The 23,412-nt window shown below is 46.0% G+C and overlaps 1 protein-coding gene across 1 annotated transcript in view; it reads right to left on the reverse strand.

The window, feature by feature from the left end:
• Window positions 1-258: 258 nt before the first annotated feature.
• Window positions 259-23,412, reverse strand: part of Pgm1 (phosphoglucomutase 1) — a 56,660-nt gene continuing 33,506 nt past the window's right edge. The window contains exons 2-11 of the mRNA XM_087904809.1: window positions 23,149-23,311; window positions 22,542-22,688; window positions 20,978-21,103; window positions 19,869-20,059; window positions 18,450-18,604; window positions 16,315-16,430; window positions 10,552-10,687; window positions 7,526-7,709; window positions 5,246-5,380; window positions 259-879 (exon numbers count right to left, since the gene is read on the reverse strand). Of these exons, the coding sequence (XP_087760935.1) occupies window positions 790-879; window positions 5,246-5,380; window positions 7,526-7,709; window positions 10,552-10,687; window positions 16,315-16,430; window positions 18,450-18,604; window positions 19,869-20,059; window positions 20,978-21,103; window positions 22,542-22,688; window positions 23,149-23,311 (1,443 nt within the window). The 3' untranslated portion in view covers window positions 259-789. The remainder of the gene's footprint in view (window positions 880-5,245; window positions 5,381-7,525; window positions 7,710-10,551; window positions 10,688-16,314; window positions 16,431-18,449; window positions 18,605-19,868; window positions 20,060-20,977; window positions 21,104-22,541; window positions 22,689-23,148; window positions 23,312-23,412) is intronic.

The following is a 23,412-nucleotide window of genomic DNA, read 5'->3' on the forward strand; positions in this document are numbered from 1 at the left end:
GCTTTCTTTGGTAACCCTGGGAGTATCCAGAGGTTGCTGCCCCAATGAGATTGATAATTATAGCTCTTAAATCTAAGGATTGTCAACTTTTCCAGAAATAAAGTCTTTCTGGCTAGGACATCAAAACAGAAATATAATCCCCCTCATCAAATAAACCACTACCCCCAAACAAAATATAATCCTCCCTCCTGAAACAAGGCAGACAGTCTGTGTTATTTCTTTGTAGTTAAGAGTGAAGAAGACAACAGGCAACACCAGTAAGTGCATTCTGCTTTAATGTCCCAAATATCGGTGCAGATGGGACCATGCCGCAAAACAACGCAGAGACCTGTAGACGAGCACGTCTCACTCGGAGGAAAACTGATTAGAGAGAAGGCACCAGAAACCATACGCTGTCGGATGACATGTAAACAGAAAATGGGGACTTTGACAGTGGAGCAGGAACCTCACAATCATTTCACGGGCACGCCCTATTGACAGGAGACGGCCTTACTGCTGACCCTCAGCCTCCAAGCCTTTACACTGTGGTGTAAGCAGTACCTGACGCTAGGAGATCAAGGGCCACACGGCAGCAGTTCAACAGGGCAAGGGAAAACGAGAGCACGAGCTCTTGGGTCTGCTGTCCTCCCCTACACGGTGGCAGTGCCTCACAATTGGCTATTTATCAAGTGGGAAGTAAAAAATCAAGTCCTAAAAAGCCCAGGCGAATACACTGTTTCTGTCCATGCTCTCCAGGCAGGTGCGTGGATGGGCCCTGGGTGGAGGGACGCACCACGTCCGGACATCTTTCTAGGTGATGACAGTGGGGGCAGTGCGTCCTGTCCTCTCCTGGAGCTGGGACACCTTCAGAGCAATGGAGATCAGGGGAGCCAGCATGACCTGAGAGAAACACAAACAGAAGAACCTTTTCCATCACTTTTGTAAACAGATCCCTGGTCCATGACTCCAACCACCTACTCCAGGGCTCCACGATACCGATGCTCTTTTAAGTAATAAAGCAAACCCAAGCCTCGATCCAGCACTTCTTATTTCAGTTAGCCAACTCCAGGGCTACCCAGCAAAGGAAGCAACCAAAACATTCTGGGTATTTCCTCTCCACATCCCCCACATTCATCCCATCAGGTCCAGAAGACTCTTACGCTGTAAATCTCTTGCCATGGTACCCACTTCTCTCCAACCCTCTGCCATGACTCCCACTAAAACACCTTCTACATCATCCGAGCTGATCCTCACATCTTTCAGATGCAACCCCCTCCCTCACAGTAGCTTTCAGTGGGGGGCAGGGGTGGATTCCACTGTTGAAACGAATCATCCTTGATATCAGACAAACAAAAACTCCATCTAGTTAGACTGTTTTACAGAGGAGGAACCTGACACCACACCATACCAAAGGTGTGCACTGACTGGACATAAACAGCCCAAACAGGACATTTTCTTGCCATTACTCTCTTTCATCTCCATCAAACCACGCTAACTGGGAAAGCCAGCACCACCCGCTATGACTACCACATGCCACTGTCCTTGGGGCTTAAACACAGCAGCCGCAGAGTAAAGGCAGACACTCCACAGGTGGCTGGTGCTGTCTGCAGGCACGGAGAGAACCCCAAACGTTTCAGTTGATTCTCCACCCTGGGAATTTAGGTTCAGAAGAAACATATTTTTTCATTCCTCTGCCTCGCACAAACCAAGCTTTTAACTTGAAGATAAAGAGAGAGCTAACCATTCCCACCTTCCCCCCTTTCTCTTTCCTATTATCCTAAAGGCCTGTGGTGTGGCCCCCAGGGCCCTAGGATCAGGTTTTAGGGAAGTTAAAACCATACACGGATGTGGAGATTGCTGAAGCTGGAAGCTGGCTGCTGGAAAAAGTGTGACAGAGAAACAGAGAAGCAGGCCCTTGTAGCTCCTTTTTTTGTTTTTTCAGCTCCTTTTTAACAAATGCAACTGCGCACAAAGTATCTAGTCAAATTCAGACATGGCAGCAGAAGGTTGGCTGCAAGGACTGACAGAAAACCAGGCTGCCACCGAGAGTCAACCCTTAGCTTTGTAAACTGAAAAGGCTCTGGCGCTCTGCTGGGAACAATGCACATGTGCTCTACATAGACTTTAAAAATATGATAGACTGTGGGGGTTTTTATAATTAAAAATTTAGGGTCCAAAAAATCTGAAAATGGATTTACATCTTTAGTGTGTATGTGTGTTTACGCACACTTATATGAGCACAGATGCATACCAGAACAGCACACGTGATGGGTGAGAAGACAGCTTAGGGGAGCCAGTTCTCTCCTTCCACCAGGTGGTTTCTGGGGTTCAAATTCAGTGCCTTTACCGGCTGAGCACCTCACCAGCCTTGAACTGCTTTTGATTTTTTATTTTTAATGCTTAAAGATTTCTTTATTTTCTGAATATGGATGTTTTGCTTTCATGCATGTAGCTGTACCACATATGACTAGTGTCCACAGAGGGCAGAAAAAAGGATCAGATTCCACGAAAGTGGAGTTATAGATGACTCTGAGCTATCATGTGAGTGCTTGGAAGCAAAATCATGTCCTCTGCAAAAGCAGCAAGCGCTCCTAACCTCTGAGGATCTCTCCAGTCATGACATCATCTTTCTTAAAAGCTGATCACATGTGCCAGCCCCAGTGAGGAAGCACTTAAAATTCACTCTCTTTCCAAATCTCTACAATAATGTAAAGTTATCACTACACCATTTTATATACAAGGAAACCAAGACACAAAAACATGGAACACAGGTCTTCTGTGGCAGGAAGAGAATATAAAATAAGACCTTACTAACTCTACAACCTATATGCTCAAACCCACTATACTAGAATCTCCAAATTGGAGTTTTACAAGCTTTTATCGGGTACTAGAAGAAAAGAGACTTTGTGCAAAAGTACATATGATAAACATTACTTCATTTCTTTTTCACAAAAATTGGTTTATATTTGAGGTATCAAATGCAATTTTAAAAAATTTGGCTCTCTGCAGGATGATGAGGCTTATGAATGTTAGGCAAGCACTCTGCCGTCAGGCCAAACTCCCAGCTCCCAACAGGAGCGATGCAGTGATTACTACTGTGGAACCACCTGCCGCAGCCAATCTCTTCACAGCTCTTTTTATGCCATGGTGGTAGTGAAGACATCAGCAATATATTTTCTCAGAAAAATGTAAGCACTAAATACAACATTACTAACTAGAGGCATCACCGTGACTCTGAGTTCTCTCCTGCATCCTGTCTAACTGCAAGTGTCCACCCTTTAACTAACATCTCCTGACCCTGCTAATGACCCCTCTCTGTGTATGAGTTAAATTGTTTCTTTTTAGCTTCTGCAAATAAATAAGCCCATATGGCCTCTATCTTTCTGGGACTGTCCTGTTTTGTTCAGTATAATGTTCTCCAAGATCGTCAAGTCGCTGCAAATGGCAGGGCTCTCATATTTTTAAGATGGGGTAACTTTGCCCTGTATGACTTGGCCACACCTTTATCTCTTCATCTGCTGCTAGGAATGAAGCTGGAGCCACAGTGGAACCAAGAGCACAGAGGCACAGCAACTGCCTAGGAGGTGCAGCCGGCTCTCCAGCACAAAGGCTCCAGCTTCTCCGGGCACACACCCAGGCAAAGATTGTTCATTGCATGGAAGTTCTTTGTAACGTGTTTGTTTTGTGTGTGTATATGGGGGGGGAGAGGGTGGTCATACATTTCCGAGAATTGCCATACCAGTGTGCTTCCTATTCCCCAGCATTACACTTACCTCTGGTCCTCTTGTCAACAGCCAGTCTGCTGACACGGGGTCCTAACTTATTCTTGCTTTCCTTTGCATTTCCCTTATGAACAGTGACAGGGTCCCTGCTTCACAAACCTCCCGGCCATTTTTATGCCTTTGGAAAACGTCTGCTGAATTCTTAGCAGATGCCAGTTAGATGAGCATCTTCCAGGGGACATTGTCTTGAGCCTTTTATGGTACAATATGAGTTGTGAACACCGAGAGAGCAAATGTGCCTTATCCCCTCCACACTCGATGGATCTAAAGCTCTGGCTCAGGAGCACCCGCCAAGGTGAGTGCTCTGAGGTACACACCTGGGGACCTCCTCTGTGCGCCATTTATCCTCTTAGCTCCTTGGTTTGGTGACTACTCTGGAAGTCCGGGACCCCTGTTCATTCTTACATACTCCACAGGCACCCAACCCAGCAGACTTTTCTAGCAAGACACATAAAATTGCCTGTTCCCGCTTGCCCCTGACCCTGACAAAGCTGGAACCAGCAGATGCTTTATCAGGTCAAGTGATCCACCAAGCAAAGGATGCATGATCAAAGACAGGCCAGACATCATGCAACAATTGATGCAAAGAACCATTCTCGTGTAACTGCCACTGAATAGAGCACACGCGTAGTCAGTGCCTGTTGCCTTTCTGGGTCTCAGTGCCCTTATCAGTACAAGGGGGAATAACAGTCCATATAATCTGAGAATTAAACGAATAGGAACTGGAGCAGATAAGGGTGCTTGCTATATAAGTATCACCATATGAATTAAATGTCTGAAACCCACACATAACAAGCTGTGCATGGCTGTGCACATACTTTGAAACCCAGTGCTGTGAGGTGGGAAGGCAGAGAGAGGAGGGTCACTTGCCAGTTGCCAGCCTAGCTTCAGGCTCAGTGAGAGACCCTGTCTAGGGGAATAAGGTAACAGCAGGGCACTAGATGTCTTCCTCTGGCTTTCACAGGCATACAGCACTACATACACCATTCATACACACACACACACACACACACACACGAGAGAGAGAGAGAGAGAGAACTAGATGTCTTCCTCTGGCTTTCAGGAACACATAGGCATACAGCACTATATACACCATTCATACACACACACACACACACAAACACACACACACGAGAGAGAGAGAGAAAGAGAGACAGACACACACACACACGAAAGAGAGACAGATAGACACACAAGAGAGAGAGAAAGAGAGAGAGAGACAGAGAGAGAGAAGATGAGATTGTTAACTGAATATATTGACACAGTGGGTGTAGTAAACAGCAAATGTTCAGACAAAGGTAATTATTACTGTGGTTATTATTGGTCATTTTGTTCTAACACACTAAAAGAGACAAAAGCAAAAGCTAGTAGAGCCGGTGACCTGATGGGTCATTGAGAACAGGCAGTGATGTCACAGGTTCAGCGGACCATATTCACTCCCTTGAACCAAAATAACAAACCAGGGTGCAGGACATAGGCATTACCTGGGGGTCCTGATTGATTTTGGCAGCGTCCTTCTCATAACTATCAATATACAATCGAATGGTGGCCCCTGCACTCCCGGTGCCACTCAGTCTGAAGATGATACGAGAACCATCTGCAAATATAAGCCGCAAGCCCTGGAAAAAGATAAGCAAAGGGTTTTCCTGGAGAATGCTGAGAGGGAGACTGCAGACTGGCAGACAGGAGGGGTCCATGTGGAGACCCAACCTTATCCATTGGGGGATTAGATGCTTGATAGATGGCAGCAATTGAGCCCCGTGAGTCTGCCTTCTGTCAGCCTCTCACTGCGTCCAGACGGAGAGGCTTAACTAATGCAGGAGCAGCATCTCTAGGGTCATCTGGGAGATGCAATCTTGGTGGTGCTGCTCTCACCCCTGCCCATTTCCCTGTGATTCATGGACTGGTCATTTCAGCTTGAAGCTTAATAAATAAGTCAAGCTGCTGGAGGCAGAACTTGGCTCAGAGCTCTGGAGAAAACGGCAGGCAGATGAGAGAAAGGGCTCTGTAGAGTATTGCAAGGGATCTCAGAACAGGGCCACGTGTCCTGGACAGGAGAAGAGGGGCTCATCCTAACCCAGCACGATCCACTGGCCAGTCCTCTGATGACTGATAACCCGAAGTGAGGTCCATGCGTGAGCAGGGCCTTTATCTGCTTCCCTCCCTCCCAGTACCTTTCTGCCTTACTTAGGGAGAGGCTGAGGGCTGAGACAGCTCTCTTTCAGCACAAAGAAGAAAGGCTACATTAGATGTTTGCCTTAGGGTCCTTCGCTCTTTGTGTGTCTATTGTATGATTCCAAAGACCGACCGGAAGGAAGGACATGTGTTTGTCACTTCACAGTTCCAGCTGTGCCACTGCTTAGTTTCGCTGTGAGGACAGCAGACGGAGCACGCACAGCGAGTCAACGGGGAGGGCACATTCGCTCTACTCAGCGTGTTTTACTTTCTAGAACTGAACCAGGGTTGTCCTCACCCAGGCTTCAACTTGTAGCTCCGAAAACTTCCTCCCTATGTTTACTGTGGCCAGCTCCTCTCCTGCCCCACCTTCTCACTCTGTGCTCTAGTTTCCCAATCCTACAAAATGGCACTGCTGTCTCCTTCCTTGTGGCACAGAGCACAGCTCCAGCTTCCCATGATGCACTGCCCTGCCCCTTCCTCGTGGGCGAGGTGCCTGCAGAGTTGGGACCCTGTGTTCTGAACTCTTAAGGCTTCACTACAACTCCTGTGCCGCTTTGCTGACCCCTGGGCCGCTCTCTCCTCTACAGGCCTCCTTCCTGCTAACTGCAAGACCTAGGTTACCGTCATCCAGACTGATCCAGAGTCCTCAGTCATGCCAAAGGCATGAAGCTACGCCACTTGCTAGAACTGGGCACCTAAGCTGGCTCCGGTGTTCACCCACCATCTACTCTCTACAGGGAGCTTCCAGTGACTCTCCAAACCCATCTCCTCCAAAATCTGGCAGATGCTGTGTAAGGAAGCAAGCCAAGGCTCTGCATCCCTCCGGAAAAGCAAGCAGGGAGGTTATGGTGCCACAGCACCTTGGTCCCCTTCAGTGTCTCTACTTCCGAATTCCCAGGCATGACTTCATTGACAGCAGGCAACAGATGTAAAAGTGAGCAGATCCTGGGTGCTGAATGACTGTGAGAAGGAGCAAGAAGGGCGAGCAGCCTGGAGCCTTAGGCACCCATCTACCCCAGCAGCCATCTGTCACCACCCAGGGTAGGCGAGATCCTCAGCTTTGCTATCCTACTATGTATTGCCTTGTCAGATGGCCACAGATAACAACGGTGGGAATTCCTAACCAGGAAGCCTTCCTTGGAGAGGCATATTCTTATCGTGAATCCCGAGCATACAAGAGGAGTGCATACACTGTCACTCATGACGTCCCACTGCTAGCATGTCAGAAGGGAGAGAAACTGGTATCTAAGACCACAGTGAGGTTTTTCTGCATCTTTAAGACTTTCCGATACATTCTACATGGCATCTTGTGTATAATTTTAGGGCTTACAAAAATCCCTCAACATACAGGCTCAGAGTTCTAGCATGGAGGTACAGGGGGTTGCAAAGAACTGTGGTTAAAAAAAAAAATCTTTTTCTCCCTATGAGAATGTAGGAGAGACACATGTAACTGGGCAGAAAGTCAATTGAGATCAAAAGGCCCCAAGAACGAGTCTGCCAAGGAAACCTAGGCCTTTCTCATTTTTCTCTTGAGGCTTCAGAGACGATGCTCTGGTCTCTCTCACATACCCACAGTCTGTTCCTACCTGATTTTTTGAAACGCTTCCATCTACCGGATCACTGTACTCAAAATTATCAGCTTTCTCCACAGTGTAGACTTTATCGTTTGCTGAGAACTGCTTCCCCACAAAGGAGCGGTCCAACATCAGGGCCTCCAGGTCCTTCATCATTTTGCTGGCACCCTCAGCTTCCACCTCCTCGTAGTCATATCTGGAAGAAGTGAAGTAGCTGAGACCCCTGGGCTGACGTCAGGGCGTCCCCAGCAAGCAGTCTGCTGTCATCCTTTGTGTGCCCCATTCCCTCACCCCCACAAACAAGCCATCGAACTTGAACTTCAGGAGCTGGCAAAAGCCGTGAACCTGTCAGTCAGCAGGGAAGGTGGGTGCTGGGGATGAAGAAGGAAGGGCAGGACCATCTGAATAACCAGAGAACTCCTGGTTTGGCTTCTCTACAGAAAGAGGCTCTAAGGTACTCCTCTATGGGCTTTGAGGGGACACCATTACTACCACATCCCTACATCCTGAGGAGGGAACGTGACCAGTTCTATGACCTCCAGAGAACTCTATGTCAACCAGCACATGTCTCAGGCCCTTCTGCTCCAAATGCCTATCGTCTTTATGTGCTGAAGGCTGGGCTTGCCCTTGGTTTGGGGCCTGTGTGAAGCTGTAAGACTGTGGCTAAGCAGAGTTCCAGTACCCACAGGAATTTCCTAGAGCAAGGCCAGAATATCAGAGACCAGAGAAGTAGGCGCTAACTAGTTATGCTTCAAACACCAGTCTCCTTCAGCGGGGAGTGGATTCTGCTTTAAATGCAGCCTGGCAGAGGGATGCCTTCAGTGGGTGATAAGGGGTCAAGAAAAGAAAACAGCTGTGTCACAGTGAAATTCTGTGGTTATTATTTTTCTTTCAAGACTTGTTCTCAACCTCTTTCTTGAGAAGCTAAAGACCTTGGCAGGCACAATTCCTCTTGAAACAGAGGCTCAAGATGGCAGAATCCATTTGTTTGCTACAGCAAACGAAGTACAAGATGTTCAAGATAATACCTCTGAGATGAGAGGAATACTGGAGAATTATCGCCAACTTACTCTGGCTCCGGCAGTCTATGTAGCTGAGACAAAATAGTCCCCTCCATCCTGAAGCTGGCGCTTCCCCCAGTTAAAACGATAAAGAGCAAGAAATCACAGCCAGGCTTCTGTACTTTGAGCCTGTGGCCTTTGGTGTTTCAGAAAGAAGATGTTTAAATCCCAAACACAGAGGGCTAGAACGGAAAGAATTCTGGCTTTGTAACCAGACAGAGCAAGCTATGCCTCCAACTTCTGCTAGCAGCTACCTTCACACAAGGGCCAGCTGTCCTGACTCTCAGAATCCGGGGTGCCTTATTAAATAATTATCTTAAGGCTCATGTTGGACACTGGTGTGGAAGTTGACTAGCACTGCTGTTCGGTGAGTGGAGGGCACAGCGGGCTCAGAACAGGTCATAAGTGCCAGTTCTGCAGACTGCAGCTGTAGTCTGTGATTGGCAGTGAAGTAAAACGGTGGTGGGACATTTCCAGTACGGAGGTGTGTTTATGTATCCACAGTGAAGATCTGAACACACTCAACCTGACTCCACTCTGGTTACTGCTCATCCACATAGCTAGTCACACCACATGGTGGTGGTGTTTTTGTGAAACTCTGGGCCTAGAGAGTCCATGGCTGCTATTGTGAATTACCAGGTATTCTCGCTCCTAGAGGACAGTCCTGATTGGTTCCCAGGACTTCATGATGAACACATGGCAGTTTTTATTTATGCTTTCAACAAAACAGTCATTTGATCAGAATCTTCTTAAAAGACTAACAAATTCAAGTTGCTTAAAGTTGAATTCTTTTCTGAATTTCTGAAAGTCATGAACTATCAGTTCTGGAATATACATACTTTTTTTTCCTTCTAAAACACCTAGTCCAATGCACCCATTTTATAAAAAATACCACTAAGGGTGGTGTGGGGAGCCAGATATGGTGGTGCACACCTTTAATGCCAACATTTGTAAGACAGAGGCAGGCAGATCTTTGTGAGTTTGGGGCCAGCCAGGGCAACATAGTGAGTGAATCCCTGCTTTAAAAAAGAACAATAAAAATTAAACAAGAAATGCAACTGAGGCCCAATGAAATATATCCAAAATTTTCTTACATATAAATGCTTTATCTAATATCCCTTCTCATAAAATATTGAGATTCAGGGAAACAATTTTTCAATTTTTACACTTATTAAGGGATAGTCAATTAGAAATAACGAAGAACATTACTAGCAAAAATGTATTTGGGGTGCTAAAAGTAGAGCCCATAGCCTTCCACATGCTGACCACATGGACACTTCACTCTTCAGCTACACCTCCAGCCTCCCTCCTCATATCTGAACACTTCTTAAAAATAAAAGCATATATGGTAAAGAAGAATTGGTAAGTGTTCCGAAATATTGTTTTCCTACAGATTTACCAGTACCTGGGAGAAAGAAAAGTAGATAGTAAATATTTGTTGGATCAATGGATGAGATGCTGACCAGTATCACTGGGTCCTATTTAATGAGTCAGACAGTTGGTTTGAACTGAGTACTAATTGTTTCCAGAATTGAAGGAGACACATTTCCAGGTTTTTTGAGCTCCAGAGTTTACACTATATCTTCACTTAATCCTCTCAATAGCCAGACCAATATTCCTCTTCCTACAGATGAGAAAACTAATGACATCCTAACTCAGAAAAGAAATAAAATAAAATTCATCTACTCCTATGACTCTAAACCCAGTGCTATTATCCTGCCTATTCGACAGGTACACTTAAATGCTTCTTCTTTTGATTAAACTAGATTTTTTTTTAAAAAAATCTTTGTTCTTTATGGTTGGGTTAAAAACTGGCTTCATCTTCATCCTGATCAGATCATTTTCAAAGTCACCAGTTAAAGAAGCTGGGTGAACTCGGGTGTCAGTATCATTACAGACAAGATAGACACTGTCCCTGAGAATTCTCTCTGCCCACTTCCCCACAATCCCTTGAACCCAATCCAGACTGTGTCTGACCTGGTAAAGAAGTTCCGACCAAACTTCTGCCAGTGATCCTTGAGGATGTCCTCCACACTCTGCTTGCGGGCGGCCAGGATGGAGAGCCAGGCCAGGACAGCCCACAGTCCATCTTTCTCGCGAATGTGGTCAGAACCTGCAAGGCAATGAGAAAGCTGGGTTTTCAAAAGGATGACATTATTTTTAAGAAGATAAATTAAAACCACGGAGAGCAACTGGTACTTCTAGACAAACAGCCACAGATTTAAGTTAGAACCTTGGGGTTAGGGAGTATAAGGGGAATGAGATTCTATTACAGTGCTCTTGTATTACCCTGGTCACACCCTTCTGAGAAGCAGGGTAGCACAAAGTATCAAACTCTTAAGGGAAGCCAATAGAGGGCAAGCCTGTTCTAGGACATCTTTCTTTAAACCAGTAATGTTCGGATTAGTGACTGGGCACAATGTGCTTTTTGCTGAGGTTCTTGCTAAAGTCTTCACCAAAATAAAGAAATTATCTCCTTTTGTATTGGGCAAAATTTTCACTTTTGACATTTTAACTTTTTTTTTTCAAAATCAAAACAAAGTATACACCACAGCAAACTAATTTTCTATTTTCCGAGAACCCCATGTGGTCTTTAGAATCGTGTTCCCCATACTGCCACACTGTGACTTCTTTACATGTCTTCTTGTCCTCCTTGCCTTTTCACTTGGTCTTGTTTTTCTTGGTGTTTCAGAGTATCTGGAATGATGCTGGCCACTGTATGGACATGTTTGGGAGTGCCTTTCCTTCCTGTCTTCATCCTTTTAGACCCAGCCCAAATATCCTCTCCTCTTTGAGACTAGTTCCCAACTTCTCGGAGCAGTTCTGAGTTCCCTTTTCCTTCTCCTACAGCAATCTAAGCAAGGCCTCTGAGGTAATAATCATGCTCCTTGAGCCCCTCCTGTCTGTTCACCACTAACCACAAGCTTCTTAGAGACTTGTTATTTTTGTAATTAATTCTGATAACCAGCATAGCATACTAAATTTAGCAAGGAACTAACTGTGGATGTGTGCACAAATGAGCAAGTTAATTAACTCATCCACTCCAACACTTTCCTTTTTTCATTTAAAAAATAAATGAACGTTTTCTTTCCAACATTTTTCTCTTTGATGGATACTACTTTTAGAGTATCTTTGTTAGGGTCTCTATTGAAGATAAACACCATGACCGAAAGCAACGTAGGGGTTTACTTCAGTTCTCTGCTGTAGTCCAGCCTGAAGGGAAGCTAGGGCAAGAATTCAAGGTAGGAACTGGAGCAGAAGTCTTGGAGGAATGTTGCTTACTGGCTTGATCCCATGGCTTGCTCAATCTGTTTTTGTATACAGCCAGGGCCTTCTGCCCAGAGGTAGCACCACCCACAGTGCTCAGCCCTTCTCCATCCATCATTAATAAGGAAAAGTCTCTACTAGCTTGCCTAAAGGCTAATCTAATGGAGGTATTTTCTCAGTTAAGATTCCCTTTCCCAGATATGACTAGCTTTGTGTCAAGTTGACAAAAATCAATCGGGAGAAGAAGTGAAGTGACATCTCAGAACCCAGACGCTGCGAGACTAGAGACTACAGGCAGTGCTTTATAAGGCTTTAGTTAATACATTTTGGAAAAAGTTACATAACTTCATTACCTACAGACTTTTACTTTTACTGCTATTTTAAGGAATAAGGAGCTCTCTGCCTCTCAAGGCTTTTACAAATGAGATGTTTTTAGAATAGTTCATTCTGAGGATTCTGGCAGTTTCCCCAATATACTAGAGATATATGATAGTTTGGAATTATTTATCTGTGCACCCCAGACTTCCTTTTTTTCGTTTTGGTGGGGTTTTCTTAAGTTTTATTTATTTATAGGAGTATATGTGTGAACGTGTGTGTGTGTGTGTGTGTCTGTGTGTGTGTTTGTGTTTATGTGCACCGTAAGCATGCAGAAGCCTGTGGAGGCTGAAAAGGGTATCAGAAACCCTGGAACTGGCCTTACGGGAAGTTGAGAGCCACCCAGCATAGGTGGTGGGAACTGAACCCAAGTCCTCTGCAGAAACAGTTGAGTACCCATTAGCTGCTGAACATCTCTCTAGCCCCATCTGTGTTTTACAGGCAGGGTCTCCTTGTGTGCTGCTGCCAGGAACCTGTAACCCTCCTGCCTCCACCCTCAAGTGCTCTGATAACTGCAGGTGTGTGCCACCACATCTGGCGCCTCCTTTAATTAAAACAAATGATAAATTAAAAGAATACATTAACCTTTTTTTTTTTCCTTTCGAGGGTGCAGGGTGCTAGACTAAAAGCATGGATATGTTTCCACTTCTAAAAAGAAACTTATGGTTCTTTTTTCCTTTATGAAAAATGAAAATGAAGCCTAAAAGTCTTACCAACTCTGACTAGGCTATTTGGAAATAACTGCATCATGCACTCCCTACCATACACAAAGCATGCGCCTCACACGACAGCAGCGTGCACTCCAGTCTCTTGTGGGGTCTGCGGTCTCTTGTCTTTATTAACCTCGCATGGGTGAGAACTCAGGTGATCAGGCTGCCCCTCAGGAAGGCTGGATAAAATCTGTGTTCTGTGTTCTGTGTTCTGATGCACAGCAATGGTGCACAGCAACGGTGGAAATGGCACGGCTCCTCTGCTGCTAACCTTTCTAAGCTGTGGCACAGCAGAACGCCCTTCTTAGTAAGGGACAGGAGAGGTCAACTTTGAGTTGCTGTTTCTAGGTGACATTTGCATCTAAATCAGCTGCTTTACTTTTGCAAAGCCTCTGCTTTGTCATTTGCGAAACAGAAGAGGTGGCTGCCCTCTCCCACAGCTGTGAGACATCCTGCAGGCTAGCAAGTGGAGCCTTACAAACTGTTCTGTTTCATAATACAAATGCATGATGCTCTTTGGAATAAGAAGAAGCACAGAATTTTTAGGGGAAAGTAATGTTTTCCATTCACTGTATTAAGCTTTCAAAACATAATTTCTTTCGTTCTGCATAGTGGGGAAAAATGGAAAAATATAATCCAATAAGCTTTCTCCTCTAGGTCGTGGAAACAGCCCCCCCAACCCTAAAGGTACAAGAATCCAGGCTCACTTAAATGTAAGGCAGAGAAGCCACTGTTACCCAAGTTGGGAGAAAGCTAGTGCTGAGCCTCTCTCCGAGTGTCTCCGTTCTTGCTCCAGGGCAGGGCCCAGGAGCCCGTGGGAATCCTGCCCTTTCAGCATCTCACAACACCTGTCACTGCGCTTTGCCTAATCAGCAGCCTGTGGTAAGGACAAACTGGGCTCAGTCAGTGCATGCTCTGGGTCATAGGTAAGAAAAATGTCAGGCCCAGCTGTGGGAGCCAAGAGTTAACGGTGTGGGGGTTTGGTTACATTTACTAGTGCTTGGGCATCTTGGGAGCTGGCCTGGCACTGCCTCTGCCCCATGACAGCCTGAGACAGGGTGGGGCAGCTGGAAAAGGGCAGTGTGGACTTCTCCGAAAGGCTCGGTGTCATGTCTGTCTGCCTGTCTCTCTCTTTCTCTTCCCATTCCCCTGAACATGCAGGTCTCTCTGTTTGGAAATTTCCATGCATCCCCAGTAGCCTGTAAACAGCCCCTGTAAATGCCGTCACCTCATGCTCACCCAGGACGGCACCCTTGACATCTCTGTGCTATCGCTACCATCTCCCACGGCCATACTCTACTTTTGACTATGAGCTGTGGCCACTGTTGGCTCAGGGCAGTTTTCAAGAAGGGTTGGCCCAAGAATAGCCAGTTCCTAGCTGTGTGGTGCAGGCCTGTCTTGTTTCCCTTTCAGTGTATCAACTGGAAAGGGCTGGCTTCCCCAGAAAGCCTTCTCTAGCCCACTCCAGCACTTGAGGGTTGTTCCCTAGGAATGCCCAGCTCTCCACTTAACATGTCTCCTGCACAGCCTCACGACTGCTCTAGAACTGGATTTGCTTTTTACCAAGTGCCTCTGTTGGGAGAAAGAAAGTTATTGAACATGAACATCACTTTATATTCAACAAGCCAGAATCAATGGCAGCATGTTCCAAGTACCAAGGTAGGTCTCCCATCCTTGCAGAAGAGCACAGAGACGCGGTGAGGAGGCAGGTGTGCAGACAACAGTATGCCCGAATTAACTATTACCATGGTCTAAGCCTAGACCCCCAGGGCAGTCTGCCTGCAACATCTCCAGACATGGGATGCTGCTATCTTTCCTGGAAGCGCTGTGCAGCTGAGCTGAGGATGCAGTGTTTGCCTTCATGCCCAAGGCTCAGTTCCGAGCATGGAAATGGAAGAGAGGATCAGAAGGAAGGTTGGTGCTGCACCTTGACCAGCAGGCCGACTCTGAGAACCCCACGGGGAAGACTATCTCATGGGCAGCAGGCATGCAGTAACCCACAGAACAAAGTGGCACGACCCACGTTCTGTGAAGAAGGACAAGGACTAAGCAGTCATCTATATTCTTTTATTAAAGACTCAGAATTCTGGAAAATCTAGTGTCCTTTGGGACATTGTTCAACCGTCAAATTCACCTTCCTTTTCTTTCTTTTTTTGATTTCTGTTTTATTCTGTTTTGGTATTTTCAGACAGAGTTTCTTGATGTAGACCTGGCTACACTGAAATTCAAACTCAGCGATCCACTCTGTCTCCCAAGTGCAGGGCTCAAAGACATGGGCCACCACCGTCCTGCTTCACCTATCTTTCTTAGTACTCGATTCTATCAGGCCAATTTGTTATCAAGAAGCGGCCGCTCTCCCGAGAGTAGTGAACTGCTTAGAACCTCATAAAAAGCTGCCTCAAGTCTATCAGCTCCCACCTCTCACCATAAACTCCAGGCTCAGAGGAAAGGAGACCAGGATTTGGTCCTATCAGCCAGCACGAACTGCACTCTAACTCTATTGCAAGGCTTGGTGAATGCTTGGTTTTGACCTTTGTTTTACTAAAGGGTAATCGGACAGTAATAAAGGATCACAGAGATGAGCCCCTTTACTTTAAAACGCTGGGCAGAGAGAATGTAAGATGTGGGGCTCCTTGGGTAACTAGAAATGAGCACAGGCCTGTAAGATGTCTCGAGAGGAGCCACTGACTCAGGTGCAATGGGACAGGAGGGAAAGTCATGGGGGAGGCCAGAGCTCAGGTCTGCGTTTGGACTGGCAGAGGTGATAAGAGAAAGCACAGAATTGGGACTCAGGGATCACCAGACCCCACTCCATGCCGCCCTTTCTCCAGCTAAGTCCACACCCAGGCCCTCATGCCAAGGCTCTATGCTTACATTTTTACCACCTATCAACTTGGTTTCACCCTCAAGGTCTCCTTGAGTTAAGCCTGATACATCATAATTTGTTGCTACAGAAAACTTGGCTCCATAAAAGGGAAAGATTTAATGACATGCCAAAACCTTTACTTACATAAAAACAAAACAAAACAAAAAAACCTGACTTGTTCTACCATATTTCTCCTTAGAAATGAAAACATTTGTAAGGTTTCCTTGGCCACTAAGGGAAGAAAACTGTGTGTGTTTAATCCATAGAAACTCAAAGACCAAGGCTGCCAAGGAGGCCCTTAAACTTCTGTCTCAGTAGTTGTGATCCTCTGAAAGCTAAGCCAGCCCTCCTGTCCAAATGTGCCCACTGTTTTTCCAATGTGTATACTTCACCAGGTTGTCGTAAATAAACCCTGTCTTGATTTAGGGTTCGCTGGCTCCCGCTGCTATTCTAAGATCGAGACAGTCTAAACTTTCCCCTGAGGCAGAGGTTGTGGGAGAGAAACTGCTGAGCACGACTTACCAGTCCCGAAGCTCTCCTCCCCACAAAGGGACAGTTTGCTCGCATCCATCAAGTTCCCAAAAAACTTCCAGCCAGTTGGGGTCTCATACAAAGCGATCTTTGTGGCATTTGCTACCCTTCAAAGGCATGAAATCAAAGTTACATCACAGCAGGACTGTGGGCAGAGCCACGCGAGGAGAGAAATGAGCAGCCATCAGTGTAACCAAGGGTCCCATTTAACTTTTCTTAGAGGTAGACAGAATTCTACGTATGGTGGAAAATCAGAAAAGAAAACCCGGGTACAAGGGGCTCTTCTGTATGGACTCAGAGGAAGGTGAAGAAGAGGGGGAAGAAAGGATTAGTTCAGATCACACTGTAATACTTAACAGGAGTAAAACAGCAGTGTTGGGGCATTTAAACCCATGAGTCTGGGTGCAAAACACATCTACAAGTGTCCCATGAAGAGCCACAGAATGGTGTCTTGATGGGTTTATTAACAGTGATGGGTCAGCATTTCACAGGGAGGAACAGAGCAAGTCACACAAGCAGATGACCCCAGTCTGTTCTCAACTTCCAGCCAGTGCTTCCTCCTTATCACCAGACGTCCTAGCTGCAGGGCCTCCATTCCCGACAGCCTCACCCACTACGATAAGCAGCCTTGTTCTCCATCAAACCTTTTACTCCTTCCTCTATAGTTTTAGACTAGTGCAAGGCCCTGCAACAGACTCCTCGCACTGAAAAAAACGTGAAGGAGGGAAGAACTTTGGAGTGACTTTTTAACCTGTTCCCCCAGCAAAGCCCTTTCTGTTTGCATAGTTGAAGTTGCCTGATAGTTTTAATGCAGCCTCAGTGAGGTATCGATTCCAAGATGCCTGGCCCCTTCTTCCAAGCAAAGCTGGGTGGCTCGCGTCTGGATTCTAACAGGGAAGGAAACCAAATCTATGATTCTGAGAACCATGAGAACACTTTTATTTCAGATAAGGTGTTTCAGTTTTGATTCTATATAGGTTATCAATTTTTCCAAAAATTCTAATCAAAGTACTTCTGAAGAGACACAGAAGGCATTTCAGAGCCACCACAGTATGGCACCAAGCAGTTCTGTGCTCCAGTGTCGTGTCTGGAGGCAGAAACACAGGTTTCGGGAGCTGCTCTGGGCAGCTGTGGTGTCCTAGTGAGGCTGGCAACTCCTGACTCTCAGCTCCTCACTTCTGAAGTTAGGGTGCCAGGGAGGATCAAGGATGGAGAACATGAAGAACCCCACAGAAGCTCACCTTCTGTCCCGGCATTAATCATTCTTTCCTTAGTAACTGAAGTGAAGCCAGCAGTAATTCTGTGACCACCTAGCAGATGGGTGCTAAGGCTCTGCGTTCAAATCCTAACTTAGCCACTTTCCAGCCGGCTGAGTCTAATAGCCTCCTTGACTTTTTGACGTCTACAGTGGGGCTATTAACAGCATTAAATATTAACAGCATTTAAGGAAATGGCTTATTCAAACATGTAAAGTACTTATTGTCCTGAATAAGGGACCACTCCTAAGCTTAGCTGCTATTGTGTCTAGACCAGTACACTCCTCTTTTTCATGGTCATGGCCTTTTACTCATTCACTCTTGACCACTTATTTAGCAGAAACTTTCTGAGCTGCCGACATGTTCTAAAAGCACCCTGCTTGTTATTTCTTCTCATTTTTAGTTGTTTTACATGCGCACTGCTCAACAAAAACGATCCTGCACAGCTCAAGAATAATGCCTTAAATACAAAGACAGTGCCAAGCATTCATGTATTCACTAAAATTCACTTACTTGCTCGTTTAAAAACAAAAACAATGTATGTGTGTATACCCTATAATATGTAGGCACGCTGTTAAGCAGAATCTAGGATACTGAAAAAACAAAACAAAACAAAACAGTGCTTTCTCTGTAGAAGTGATAGTCAAACAAACAGATGGAGTGTCAAAAATCAGGGTGGTGAGTACTGGTCAGGAGGAGTAGAAGATGCTGGGGGAGCTCAGAAGAGGGCTAACCCTGAAAACACCTCACTGAAGAAAGACGCTGCAACACTGGCTAAGCCGAAGAGGGAGGGCGCATGCTCCAGGCAGTGACGAGCAGGAGGAAGAACAGTGTGATCTGAGACAGGTGTGCCCAGGAATGGAGACCTACCGATCCAGGGCGCCACTTGTGGGCATGCTGCGTGCAAAGCCACGGACCCCAGTCTGCTGGAAATACGGAATGCTGAAGATGTTGGCAGCGATGACGGCCACAGAGTCAGAGGGGTTCACAAAGAATCCGTGCTTGCCTAGAATCATGTTCCGATCCTTTGGAAGAAGAGAGACTCAAAGTAAGACCTTTTAATCAAATGATAAACAAAAGCAAACAGTCATCCACAGAGTGCTAGAAAATTCAAAATGGACCTTATCCTCACACTGGGCTTTAAACACTGGACTGTTAGTGTTTTGTACAGTGCTGTTTGACCAAAGGCACCTCCGTGCTCAAGAGTTAAAACTGGTTTCAATTAAAGTGCAAGCACAACTCCCCCCCCCCACCCCCTGAGCTAAACTCTCTGTTCTCCCTCCAGGGACCCACTAACTTTAACCTCCTAGACCTTTCCAAACTCTGGAACCAATCACATCTCTCCCAGAGGAGGGGAAAGGATGTACACGAGAGGAAATGTTGGCTGCTGACGCGGTTTGACAGGTCTACTGGGCATCCTTTGAGGAACAAAGGCCGAGTTCTCCAAGGCAGGACTGCTAAAGCATGGCTCCCCCCATTTGATACTGAACCCAACAAGAAAGGCTGCCACCTTCACTGCTTCCAAGGTACCTCATAAGCAGTTGTGCTTGAGCACCCGAGAACGTGGGGGGAACGCCAGCCCAACGCCAGCCCACGCTGCACTGGAAGATGCACTGTGACACAGTACCTGCCGTGAGCCCCTTTCATTTCCCTAAATCTTGATATGGGGGAAATTACTTTCAGGAAGCAGTGGGTTGTAGCTGGTAAAGCAACAAAAATAAAAACTCAGCGCGATAAACAGAGCACTTGCTGTCTACGACACACCTAAGACATCATCATCTTTGTTTTCACACGGTCAGCAAGGTAAGGAGCAATTATACACAAAATTTTCATTGTAAAGGAAGGGTAAAACGGTAATGCTTTTAACATAATCATTATATTGGCTCTAAAGAGTTTCATTATCCAGGTAGTATTAGTGAACGCATGGGTGTATTACACGCTGAAAACCTTTAGAGGCTATAACTAGCCAGGAGCTGTCTGAGTTCTACCTTAGGACAAGTGTCTAAGACTTCAACAGCTTATGAAGCATAGTCATTACATCCTAACTGGGCCTAAGCCCTCCTACTCTGCAAATTTGAGCGCCTGAAATTAAATGCATTGGTTACATTAAAACTCTTGTTTCTGCTCAAGGGGGTCTTACACTTATTTGGCCTTGGCCTCTGGCACAATAAGAGGCCCTAGAGAGCCACTCACCAGGCTCCCGTGGCCCAGACAGAAACTGTTCATTCCTCCTCAACATCTACAAGGTCCAGTTTGCGTGAGGATTCATTTAAATGTACTTATACTTACCCCATCACCATCAAAGGCAGCCCCAAAATCATGCTCTCCTGACTTCATGGTCTCCACAAGGTCAGCAGCATAGGTGAGGTTGGGGTCAGGGTGGTGGCCTCCAAAGTCCTCCAGGGGAACGCAGTTCACCGCGGAGTTTGCGGGGGCACCAAGCTCCTCACAGAGGATCTTCTTGACATACGGCCCCACAACTGTTACAAATTAAAGTATGAATGGTCAAAACATCAAACTGACTACAGCATTTGAAGGTTGAAGGGTGGGATGAACACCTTTGGGGCTAAGAATGGTGCGGACAACTTCCCTTTCTCAGGTAGGAGGAAGTAGACTTGTTCTGGTAAAACCAGGAGGGCAACAAGGACCCAACAGAAGGCTGAAACCCAGCAGGAGAAGACTTTCTGAGGAAAGTCTGCAGTGCGTCAGGACGCTCTGCACAGACCCACAAAAGGGCTCGGGCACAGGCACCCTTCCCCAGCCACACAGACAAGTGCGTGGGTTCCACACCCTTGCCACTCAGATACCTTACAGTTTTGAACTGTTGCAGAATAGGCAGAAAACCTAGTCATGAATTTTCATGTTCTATATGTGGGTTCATAGACATGGTTGTCCCTCCTAGCCCGGTCAAACAGCCCACGGAGGAAGAAGGTGGGAGCAACACATCCTGTTGCTGCAGAAGTTAATCCTCAGCTTGTGCTTGCCCTCAGCTAAGAGAAGGAGTGTGCGGAAGCGGGTGGATGAGGGGGGGCTTAGAACAAATCCCACAGGGCACTAGCAAGCAAGCAAATGGCACCTCTCAGAGCATATGTGGGTGCATAAGAAGAATGTATGCGACCTGCCGAGGGACAGAGAAGTATCCACAACAGTTGCATGGGACTCAAAGCCCAGGGCTTCCTGTGAAAACGCTGACCTTCACAGCAGCTTACCAAGAGGGACAGCTCTACTGTTCTGCACGCCTACCGTGAGATTTGTAACTGTGTAAATATGGGTCTGAAATAGTTGGGAAATAGCTCTGTCTAAGCCACTAGAGGCTTAAGAAGAGGGTTGTGAAGGCATCAAGGCACACACGGCGAGAGTAACCCCTCCCCCATCTTTGCAGATTCACAAGTCTGTACCTCCATGCATGGCGTCTATGCGGATCTTCAGTCGGTTAGGACCGGACAGTAGCTCCTTCAGTGCATTGAAATCAAAGATGTTTCTCAGCATTGTGGCATAGGCCTCTACTGAGTCCACAATCTCCACTGTGAGAATATTAAAAGGAAAAACAAAACATATCCAGACGTATTATATTCCAAACTAATTATATTTCTATCAACCTGCAGTAACCATTCAAAAGGGCAACAGTGACAGCTGTTAAATGTCATCTTACACACACTAACAATTTTCCTTGGACATAAATGTTACTCGTATGATTTTACAGGCAAGGAAACTCAAGGTCTGTAAGTCAGAACTTGCACAGCTAGGGTAGGACCCCTGAATTCGCAGCAGAGGCTAGGAGAACTCTGCTATGTCGCCACTCACTATCCCTACACATCCCCCAAATCATTTCTATTTTGCCATCATGGATGACAGAAAAGATAATGTCCTCTTTTCAATGTTATTTTCCAAGGTTCAGTAAAAGGGAGAAAAAGAACCCACTTTCTGCATATACTAGTAGTGGCTAAAACTAGAACTATCTTTGCTCGGAATTCTGTGCATTTTCAATGCATGAGGAGTCTATAGAACTCTCTAGTGGTGGCTTCCAAACCCTAAGAACACGTGGCACTTTGTGTTTATTGCAGTGCAATTGTCAGCCCCTGGTGCACCCCCTAAAGTTGTTTGTATTTATTGAGATGCAGCTATCAGCCCCTGGTGTGCTCCCTAAAATTGTTTGTGTTTATTGAGATGCAGCTGTCAGCCCCTGGTGCGCTCCCTAAAGTTGTTTGTGTTTGAGGCACAACTGGCAGCCCTTGATGCACCTTCTAAAGTTGTCCAGTGGAAACAAAGACAAGCTGAGCTAGGTCAAATACAGGCCACAGAGGTAACCCTCTCATCGTCTTCTTAATATGAACTTATATATGTTTACTTCATAAATCACTGCAATACCTTGACATTCAACAGCAAAATGTGACCCATGGCTGCCTTTTGGGGGAGTTTCATGCAACCCAAATACATGGTCTGATCAATTCAACTGAATGTCAGGGAAAGGGGAAAAACTGAAAAGCCAGGCTTGGGCACCATTCAGAGTCTGAGTGCAGGTTTCACTGCTCACTAGTGTGAGCCTGCTTCCTGAGCCCTCTCTGCTGACGGTCTGAGGAACGGTGCTGGCCCCACAGGATGGCTATGAGAATAAAATGGAACAATACATGAAAACAAATATAGGAGAAGCACGACAGGTCTTCTGGTCAAGGCTGTTATGGAAACTAAGACCCAGAGAGTTGGAAACGAATCACCCAAAGTCATACAGCCCACCACTCACATGGCTAATGGCCTAGCTCTCTACGCTCCCCAGACAAACTCCAAACCTGCTAAGTAGTTAATCCATGCAAAGTTCGTGGTCCACCATTTTCTAAAGCTGAAGACCCATTCTCACAAAACCTCAAGAAGAAAACTACTCAAGCTGGAGACAGGAATGTGTAGGGAGAGGAGAAGAGAAACATGCTTGTGGGGAAGGGCAGGAGACAAGCAAGGTAAACCTGCCTGTGAAGGGCTTGAACTTGTTTTCCAGGTCAAACTGCTGCTTTCCCAGAACACTGAGGTCTACCTTCAAGTCAGGACAAATGGCATATTCTTCGATTGTCTTGCTGATTTGGAAAATTTTATCAGTGATTGCTTCTGGAGCAGGACCTACAAATCACACAGCAAACAAAGGTCATCATGTGCAGTTCACGTGAAAACACAGCCTTCCACTCGGCAGTTCCTCTCCCCTAACACACTTCCACCGAATCACAAAGCATCAGGACTCTCTTTCCAGGAGATTTTGAGATATAGCCTCACTATATAGTTTATATTGGCCTTGAAATCACAATTCCCTTATCTTGGTCTTCTATATGCCAGGATTGCAGGCATGTGTCAGTTAATAGCAATTAGAGCTTTCTAAAAGAAAATCCCATCTTAGCTGCAATTCATGTATGGTTTCTCCGACAAGGAAGACACAGCAGAGTTAAGAAACACTTCACCATCTCCAAAGGGAAGCAAAGCCCCTTCTTAAGGTGAGAATCAGAGCCCAAACTTTCCAGTATTTTGGGTACTAGCTAGCTTATTCAACTGAATATCTGACTGTCCTCAAAAATGACAGAACACTCACCCCCATTAGAAATATTGAATTTAATCCCAAAATCTCCGTTGGGCCCTCCTGGATTGTGGCTGGCCGTCAGAATGATTCCCCCAATGGCTTTGATTTTTCGGATGATGCAGGACACAGCAGGAGTGGAGAGGATGCCATTCTGTCCAATAACCAGACGACCAATCTAGGAGAAGAAATCCAGAACACATAAATCCAAAGCTACCACAACAAACAAACAAACAAACAAAAACCACCAGGGCAAGAAGAAAATAGACAAAGGAAACA

This window comes from Myodes glareolus, chromosome 3 (assembly GCF_982192425.1).
Source record: "Myodes glareolus chromosome 3, mMyoGla1.1, whole genome shotgun sequence".
Taxonomy (NCBI): Eukaryota; Metazoa; Chordata; class Mammalia; order Rodentia; family Cricetidae; genus Myodes; species Myodes glareolus.